This window comes from Nanorana parkeri, unplaced genomic scaffold (assembly GCF_000935625.1).
Source record: "Nanorana parkeri isolate BGI_ZX_2015 unplaced genomic scaffold, ASM93562v1 scaffold1286, whole genome shotgun sequence".
Taxonomy (NCBI): Eukaryota; Metazoa; Chordata; class Amphibia; order Anura; family Dicroglossidae; genus Nanorana; species Nanorana parkeri.
This window is the reverse complement of record NW_017307554.1, coordinates 346,901-356,925: the sequence shown is the minus strand read 5'-3', so window position 1 is coordinate 356,925 and position 10,025 is coordinate 346,901. Positions and strand designations below refer to the sequence as shown.

The window sequence follows — 10,025 nt, the reverse complement described above, 5'->3', positions numbered from 1 at the left end:
GCAGAGCATCGATTTGAATGGCCTGTGCTTATTCAGAGTCCACTCTCTATCCATTTCATAAGCTATCCTGTTCCAGTTTAAAAAAAAAAAAAAGAAGAAAAAAATATATATAAAATAAAACAACATATTTATGCTGTGCTGGAGAAGCCTACACAAAGAGGCTTTATCAGAAGCATAAAAATTTTATGTTTTTGCTTCCAGAGTTTTTTTTGTTTGAGGCTGCAGACCATCTGATAAAGCACCACCACACCCCTGAACACTGCTTCCTGCACTGCTCCAGAGGCATGTAACAAGGAACATGTACAGCATATACAAAAAAAAATTTGAGAGATCTGCTATTTATGTCCCAATACTCTTAAAAATGTATGTACAAAACAACTTCATAGCAAAGAACAGCAGTACAAATTCTTCAAACTAAGAAGTGCAATAACGAACCTAATGCAAGCAAAATGGACGCTCCACTGTTTATTGAGATGGGCAGTACTGGAGCTAGATATTGGCAGTGATATAACATCTGCCGCGATGAGCAGATTCTCTTTCTGAAGACACAAATACCAGCGCATAGTGAAAAGGATTTAATAATAAAAAAAAACCCACTGGATAACATGCAACCATAACTGCAGCCTGATAATTGGGCATTAAATTTATCCAATGCTGTTTTCAGAGGTGTTAAAAAGAATATTCTGCCTTTCTTGTAAGATGATAAGTAGACAAAATACAAATGTCCTGGGTGGATATATGGATGAGATACATTCTCAAGAAGATAGCTATTGATAGCTGTTAATACACACATTCATTAAACAATGCTATGTATGGAAAGAAATTTCTGTAAACAGCACAATGCCAATAAGATTCCAAGAGCTGAAACACTTTACTGCCAGAAAGAATTTCCAGGATCATTTAATGTACTTTTCAGTGCAAAACACTGCAGGTAACCCAAAGTCCTTCTGCCAATGAGTTTCTGTAGTAACCTAAAGGGATTAGGGCACAAGGATTAATGCAATGTAATCAGGATGTTGCTTTGTTTCACTTCTAAAAAGGTCACAAAAAGGTATCCCAGATAACACAAGCTTAGCACCTTTACATTAGGACAGAGTTCTAAGGAATGATTTAATCGTTTCTTTGATATAAAGAAAAACGACTAATTTTCCACTATTCATATTCCCCAATAACATTGAAAAAATTCCAGTGCTAGTGGTCATTTAAAGCAATGAACAGCTCTGAGATCCTTGCAATCAAGTGAAAGGCCTGCAGCCACAAAGTTTATCGTTTATGTACCAGAGAGAGTGGGACCCAAATGAGCACAGTGTAGATAGAGTAGTGGACGAGCTTTGCAGGTGCATGACGTTAATCACTTGACAAAGTGTAAAGCACCCCTTAACACAGATCAATATACCCAGTCCTGGTTTTACATATTCCCTTTCCAGCTTCTAGGAGATCTGTACAAATACTTTGCTTACAGTTTGCAGATTCAAACAAAAAGTTATGTCATTTTTCTTTCTGGTAGGTTCAGAACTTTACCATTGTTTACCAAGTACTTCCAATTGAACAAAAAAATAAATACATCCTCATCAATTTTCAGTTTTATTTGCGTGTAATTGTGCCAATTCCCAAAAACTAAAATATTTCAAAATATTGTATATGCTTTACCTTAAATTCAGGTTTCTCCTCATTACAAGAAGTATGCACTGAAATGATGAAAAGATTTTTTTCTTTTTGTTTTCAGATACTGGCTTTGGTGTCCAATAATTATCAATATAACGGACAAGTTTCCATATAAAATATTCTTGTAAAAGAATTATTTTATGAACTGAATGCATTTAATTTTCCAAGAAATCAATACAAAATAAAAACCAAATAATTTGAAGTTTAAATTTGTACACTCTTAACATGAAAAGTGCAATGTGGTAGCATTCTGTGTGAAAATACAGCTACATGTATCCAGGAAGAACATAGACCATTTATGAATAATTGACTGCATTAAATGTAATAAAAATGTTGTACTCTAGAGGACCTTTTTCACGCTTATAAATTAGGACCAAGATGTACTAAGCCAGAGCATAAGATGTTTAAAAATGAGGACACTAAATATTAAAATCCAAGCAGGACATGGTTGATTTGGGTTACTTGCCCTGCAAATGCCTCTTTGAACAGCATTTGTAAAAGTAGTTTACAGACGGAAAAGGGGAAACGTATTAAATTCATTTATTAATTTAGACTCTATATATTATTTTTTTTAAATTCAATTCTCTTAAAAATAAAACAAGTATATTTAACTTATTATTTTGTGCCAAAAAATAGTCCGCAAAGTTTGATTTTTCTTATAATATTCTTGAACAAATACGATACATTACTTGTCTAACATCAATTTTTATACAGAATTTGCAGCTTCAAAAATACTCTCTCTCTAAAAGTGGTTTTCTTATTTTGTTCATATTTATGCAATATTTTTTTTTATGAACACACTGAAATGTTCTTTGAGGAAACACTGACTCAGTACATCACAGCCATTATCTATTAAATTCTTATGCCCTCCACCCAAAACATAAAATTATGGGAGAAAAGGGAAAATTTATATAAAAAAAAAGAACAAACAAAATGAAAGGAAAAGAAAGACAGAAACCCTGAAATTCCACCTTTCAACCTGATGGGCTTAAGGGATAATTAGCTACAATTCGTGCTGAAAAGAAAACTTCTTGTGAGGCAAATACAGTACTTTCTTCCATGCTCAGGTTCCGGGACTAATGAATGTGGGAACTAGGATTGTACCAGGAACCAGGGATATACAGTATTTAATGACTGAGGCATATGTATTCACAATCTTTATTTTTTTCTAAATAAAGATATATTAATATCAAGGAAAAAAGGAATCTTCATTTTCTACTCAAGTACTCTTTTCAAGTCCAGTTTTAGAAATTGTGCCCACTCCTATGTACAAAACTGTACTTACTTGGGCTCAGGCAGCGAAAACAATTAACTGGCTGCATACAGCATGGACATACTGCCACAGGAAATGGAGCAGAGGGCTGGTAGAATTTACCAATCATATGTACTACCATATACACTTTGTAAATTTACTTAACCTTTGGGCTTTTTTTTTTTTTTTAACATCCTGGCATACATTAGCAATATATTGCAAAGATTTAGCAAAGTTTATTCTCTGGCACCATACCTTGCCAAAGTCATTGATTAAATAGTGTATTTTGGTCTTAATTTCCCAGCTGCCTTATGTCAGTTAAGAATACATATGGTATATACATATAAGAAAACCAGGACTGGAGTAAAAAGTACCATTGATTAGGAGCCAAAAGTGCAATGAAAATTCAAAGTCAATTTCTGCTCCGGCCAGCATAAGTCATCAAAAAGAAAAAAAAAAAGAAAAGAAAAGAAAAAGAAAAAAAATGAAACAAAATATATATATTATCACAAGACATTCTACCCTCCCCATCTGCCCAAACAACCCCCCAAATTCTGCTTCTCCCCCTCCCAACAATATGTCTATATATATATACAACATGATTGGTTTCTGTAAAATGTATCAAACCTCAATAGTTTAATAAAATCTCTTTTTTTTGTTTATTCCTGACGAACAAATACCAAAAAAACAACAATGTTTAACGCAGCAGCAGTAACCTTAAGGCTGCAGTTTTATGCTTCTCTCTCTCTTTTTATGTATTAAATTGTATATATATATTTATTTTTTTTGCTTGTACTTTAAACAGAATAAAATGTTTGTAGCAACCAACAGTTATTCACATTTTTTGTTGGTTTGTATTTTATGTGTATCTCCTCATTTCTCTCTAGTCTCTCAAAATGTGTTACTGAACATCAAGAAATTAATCTCTTCATCCCTGAGTTTTCGTTTTTAGTGTTAGGCACTTTAGAAGATTGGAAGGTTAGTCTTTACTGGATACCAACCCAGTGCAAGAGAGGTGGTAAGCTCCTGGTAACCAAACTTCTGAAAGTGCAATAATGACAACACTCTTGAACAAGGTAAAAGTCATCAGCAGATCTTACTTATACATTGCCACTAAACTGGCTCAGGGCTGAAGGGGTTAATCAGACTGACAATTTGTGCAGCATGGGTTATGAAACCATCTGAAACTGTGGAGATAATTTCTTATCAAACTGCAGGACGCACATCTTTAAGTCTCAGCAGAGGAATCATAAACATGTAGCTTTCACCCCTCAAAGTACTCAAGAGACACCAGGGACAGACACTGCTCACCTTCTGCCAAAGACTGGCCAATAGACACAGAGCCCTCATAAGCCTTCCGACAGAGGCATAGAAGATACATACCTCTCAATCCTCACACTGATAAAACCACATACCTCTCAACATCTTCCCCAAGGAACATCATGGACAAAACTTTGAATAATCAAGTTATCTCTTTCCACAAAAGGGGTTATGAATAAAGGAAGAGTTTCGACACAAAACACAACTGTAACTTCAAGACTCCTTCCCGCTGTTTGAATCTTCGGTTTGTATAACAAGCACCAATGTTCTGATGGATTGAAAATTTGAGTGACAATCAGGGACACTTGAGAGGTATGCCAGGGAGCTTGCTCCGTGCTCAGATTTGCCCAGAGGCACCCTGGTGAGTAAAAAGAATTACAGGCACTAGTGTCCGACGGACGTCAGAGATAGATAGAGACAGAGAGATAGAGTGAGAGAGAGATAAAGGGAGGGAGGAAGAGAGAGAGAGAGCACGCCCGTTAAAATGGGGAATGTACGTTTTGCAGGTTCTCCTTGCTGTCACTGTTAATATTATTATTGTTCTTTTATTTAAATGGCAAAAACTGGCCTCTCTCATCTATAGTCCTCCTTGGGATATTCTAACGTCACCAGATTTCCAAAGCCCATCCGTAAACTTTCCATATCGAAGGTTTCAATTTCTCTTTCCTCACGTTCAAACAAATGCTTGATCCTCTCACTGCGTTCTTTCTGAAGGGCAGCCAACTCCTCTTCAATCTGAAAGAAGCAATGAACAGCCTTAGTGAAGAGACAGCAAAGCCATATTCTTGCAAAGAGTAAAACACAGTACACGTGCTGTTAGGTCTATATATAAAAATTCAAAAACACTGTCATCTACGAACAATATTTTTTTAAATCACTGATGTCCTCATCCACAATAACAACAACACAAGCACAGTGCAGTGTGTCTTTCATACCAGTAACAGCATGACAAATATATACACATGCTTGGCATGGATTTGACTAGCGACTCCACTTTTCTTAGAGTTGTGCTCTTTGTGAAGCAATGCTTGTTTTCATAAACCAGGTGAAAGAAGCTGTATTAGGTTCTGGGTTACTGCTGTATTTAGTCAAGGAAAGAAGAAACATGGCTGCTAACCATTTTGCATCACTTTAAGGCCCCGCGGTAAAAAAGTTGCGCGACCGTCGCACGATTCCAAAAGGCTACTTGGCTGTATCCCAATGGAAAACGCCCTACAAAACGGCCCAAAGTAGTCCCGGGACCTTTTCAGGCGTGGGCCGTTTTGTAGGGCGTTAGGGACGGGCGGAAATACGGCGAGGTGGGAACGAAGGCATTGACTACAATGCAATTTATATTTTTGACCGTTTTGTAGAGCGTTCGTCGAGCGTAGAACGCCTTACATAACGGTCAGGTGTGAACGAGGCCCAAGAGTTAGACATTAAACCAGATGACTATCACAGCTAACTGCAAAACAAATTACATGTTTTTCTTTTAACAAATATACAGTGTGTGAATGTTAAAGTGTAGGCCCAGTCAAAGCTTTTTAAAAAAAAATGAGTTTTGAACAAGGAAGGGAGGTAGTGCGCTTTGATAAATTTGCCCTCACGTTCTGTCCTGTTGAGGTTTAACCAAACAGGAAGCAGGCAGAACTCTCCAACAGCAATACATACAAAAAAGAAAGTTGTTTTTTTTAGAGTAGAGGGTAGAATCCCTGTCAGATTTTTATTTCTGTATGTGTCCGTGAAATGGTAGTCAGCAGGACAGGAAATGGTGGTAAATCTAACAGAATCCCAGATAGCAGTTGGCTTGACATACACTTTGACCTAATGCAAACAGACTTGTCAATCACTGTTAATGTTTAAAAAGCCTACATATGCAGACTTCTGCTTAGCTGTACTGCACAAAGACTGTGTGGGTCAGGTCTGACCTGACTGAACTAAAACTCTCTAGAAGGTCAACTGAGGGTATCATAAGAGTGAATAAGAAGTAATGTCTACCATACTTTTTGATATACAGTTGACCACTAAAAGCACCAACAAATCTGTATAGTAGTGTGTAATGAACATCTCAATGTTCCATTTTAAATTCTATATACTTCTCAGAGATAAATGGGCAACTTACAAGCAGATGGCTATACGCACCACACAAGGCTACCATGCTATGATACTTGGTATGTAGATTGAAGATTAAACCTTTTACTGGTGGCGTCATAAGTATAACAGAGCGGTAATTGTACTGCGATGTTAACAAACACTGTTTCATTACAACAGCTACATACAGTTTGTGCTCTATTTAGAATTTCAACAGACCTCGGATACCTCCGTGAAGTGTACCTATCACTCTATATATGCCATTGCATAGGGGGCTTGTCAGCCCGTTGTGATAGCAATCAAGTATAGTGAAAGAATTATAAAGCCCATCCACTGCATGTACATACAGACACAAATGCACAACACATGCATACATGGGTACAAAACAATGATTGCGCAACACATATTAACCACTTCCGGGCCACAATACATACATATATATAGTGGCCCGCAGAAGTGGTTAAACCAAGAACATGGCTCCTGCTACAGCCGTGTTCTTGGTGTCATTTTAAACAGCTGGCGATGGATGTTAATGTACAAGTGATCTGGCGTCTATAAAGCCACCGGATTGTTTGTACAGATTGTTGGCATGTGCTGCCCCTCCGCCGGCTTCCACGGGCTCCGCTGTATCGGGCTCAGCAACCAGAAGTGATGTGTATTACATCACTTCCAGTGTCACTGTTTACATTCTATGGCTCTTAGAGCCAGGAGTAGAAGCTGGGGAAGCACATATCTGCTTCCTCAGCTTCTTTGGGGTCCCTAGGTGACATTAGGGGTCTGAAAGCCCCCTGATGTCTCCATAAAGGGGACCTGTCACACCCTATCTGCTATTACATAGGGGATTAAATAAAATGCCTGTTTGGACTCCCCCGATGGACTACAATCTAACGTTTAGTTTACGAATTTGTATTGCGATTGTAGTCCATCACGGAAGCGAGCTTGGAGTGGTGACTACTTTACAACACACACAGGGTCCATGGAGAACAGCCACCCTCCAGAAGGAAGGACGGTGTCAGCACCAATTCAGAGATGATTTGAGGATCTACAGCTGAGTGATACACAAATAAGATACATTTATGTTAATAGTTAAGGTGCCTAAATGTATTTTTAAGATCTAACTTCTGAGTTTAGTGTCACTTTCATGGCAGATAGAACCTTGAGGTCACAAGAGAACCTTCTAAAGCCATTGCCACAGAGGGTATTTCATAAGGAAAGAAAGAAATAACTATATGACTGCACCATGTTAAGAGAGTTGCAGTGAATGTCTTTGGCATCTTTATCTGTATGATCAGAATCTTCTGCAAAACCACCGACTTAAAGTGGACCTTTAGGGCCTGTTCACACGACGTCCGTTTTGTGTGCTGACCTGATCCGTACGCTCCTGCACTCAAAATGAATCCCAATGTATCCCTATGTGTTTTATGGGCTCCAGTTCTCACGTGCGCAGTCCGTTCAGCTTACGACAGAAAAAATACTGCATGCATGTCATTTTGTACGGTCAGGAAACGGTCCGGAAACGCAAACGCGTCAAAAACGCATTAAAAACGCACTGCACTTCAGCTAACATACTAACAGCCCCCACTCCATCAAAAACGCGACCAAAACGCACTGCATCAGTCTGCAGATCCGCACCTGATCAGGACCTGATATCATGTGAACAGGCCCTTACCTTTAAATAACAACAAACACACCTCTAGAAATGTTTAGTAGTGAGATTACAGATGAGATTTTCCAGCAATGCTCTGCTGATGACAAGGCAATACCAGTGTGCATCGATTTGGCAAACTGAAGTAATTTGCACTTTTAAAGCAGGAAGTGAATGCTCTGCAAGTGTATTTCAAAATCACAGCATTTTACACCTGACATGTCTATCATTCATAGAGGGGTGCATTGGTAGAATCTGATTTTTGAGTGTAAAGGACCGCTTTAAAACCAGATCATAGATGTTTTTGCTCGCTGTATTATTCAAACAGACCACTTTACAGTATATGCAATAGCATCTAACATGAATCAAGAAGCAACTGCTAATTCTCGTTTTACTAGTAATATTTGAAATCAGCTGTCCTCAGAAACCTGAAGTAGCTACTACTCAAAAGATTAGCATAAAAAATAACACAAATGCATTTGCCATTGTACTGTGTTTTGGCAGAATACAATAACAAAATATGCTATAGGGAACTCTAACTTTCTTTTAGGATTTTTTGTTGTGTTATTGTAGGTTATCTAAGTGGAACTATTAACATATTAAAATATCCGCTCTACGTTCTTGCGATTCCTTAAGTTGTGAGCGCATATGAAGGATAATGGTACCTGTCAAAAAGAGGACAGAGTGCAGAGAGGTTTCAACATTACTTGCTTTTATGTTTTTAACGTGACCCTACAGATAAAAATGGACTGTAGGTCGCTAATAAATTAACACGAGCAGTGAAATACTTGGGCTGTACTTTGTGGCGTTGTCTGATCATGCTGCTGATTCCCTTACAGATCCCACCAGATTTCCACAGGGAGAATGCTCCAGTGACAGGCACATCCCCTTTGGTTGCTTGCTATGCACATCCACACATTAACATCCTATTCTGTTTATGTGATTTACATGTATGCTTGTTTATTAATGTTTTTTTTTTTTTACAGAAATGTAAAGTAAAGACTGCAGAATAGGGGGAAGTGAATTCTTCTATAGTCCCCATTAACACTTGCTGTGTGAATGCATGCCAAAGCACATGCACTGTATTTAACACTATAGTGTACATAAGAATTTGAGTATTTAATGGTGCCCCAGAATGAATGCACAATTTTGTATAACGCTGATTATAAGGTTATGTTTTATAAAGAAAGAATATTTAAATGATACAGAATAAAATGATAAAAAAACGAAGGTTCCTATATGGCTAATTAACCTTCAATATCAAGTGTTATCATCGTATGGGTTTGCAGGAGCAACCAGTTTATTTATCATTATATTCTGTGTGTATCATTTTAATATTATGTCCAGGGGAGCGCAATTCCGATCACATGAAGTTCCGGGTAGGTTTTTTCCCCTACATTTAGCCCTTCTGCGGGCAAGCAGGGCTAAATGTAGAGCAAAGGAGCTGCCGTTTGTTTTGTACAAGTGATCTGGGTGGGTATAAAGCCCCCAGATCACTTGTAGCAGCCTGTTTGTTACCTCCACATGGCTTTTGGAGTCCCCCATGCTTCTGGGGGATCGAGGACCACGGCAAATGACTTCACGGGGAGCAGACCAGAGAATGTCCGTTCTCCAATGTGCTCTGTGTGATCAGTGAGACAGGAGTGCTGTACTCACAGGGCTTCCTGTCTAAACTGTCATAATCGGGGCTGCACAGGAGATAGAGTACAATGCTGTGATCAACTTTCTGTACTGGAGTCTAATAGGGAGACACCTGGGGTCTGATAGACCCCAGATTTTTCCATAAAGAGAACCTGTCACCTCAAGACGCTATCACATAGTGGCTTATTATCCCCTATGTAATAGCAATAAGGTTAAGTGAAAATTAACAAAATAAATAAAATTTTAAAAAAAAACAACCCCACCGTCCCCGCCATCTGGATTGTGTGTGCTCTAAGTGCTGCCCCCATTCCATTGTGTGCCATACTGTGGTAACCGGGCAGCAACGTGTGCATTAAAGGGTAAGTTCACTTGTCCAAGTAGTTTTGGAAAATAGAATTACCCACTCAAATATGGCCCTCTCTTCTCCCTCTG

General features: G+C 38.3%; 1 protein-coding gene across 1 annotated transcript in view; it reads right to left on the bottom strand.

The window, feature by feature from the left end:
- Positions 1–202: 202 nt before the first annotated feature.
- Positions 203–10,025, bottom strand: part of TAOK3 (TAO kinase 3) — a 219,577-nt gene continuing 209,754 nt past the window's right edge. The window contains exon 20 of the mRNA XM_018569098.1: positions 203–4,972. Within this exon, the coding sequence (XP_018424600.1) occupies positions 4,811–4,972 (162 nt within the window). The 3' untranslated portion in view covers positions 203–4,810. The remainder of the gene's footprint in view (positions 4,973–10,025) is intronic.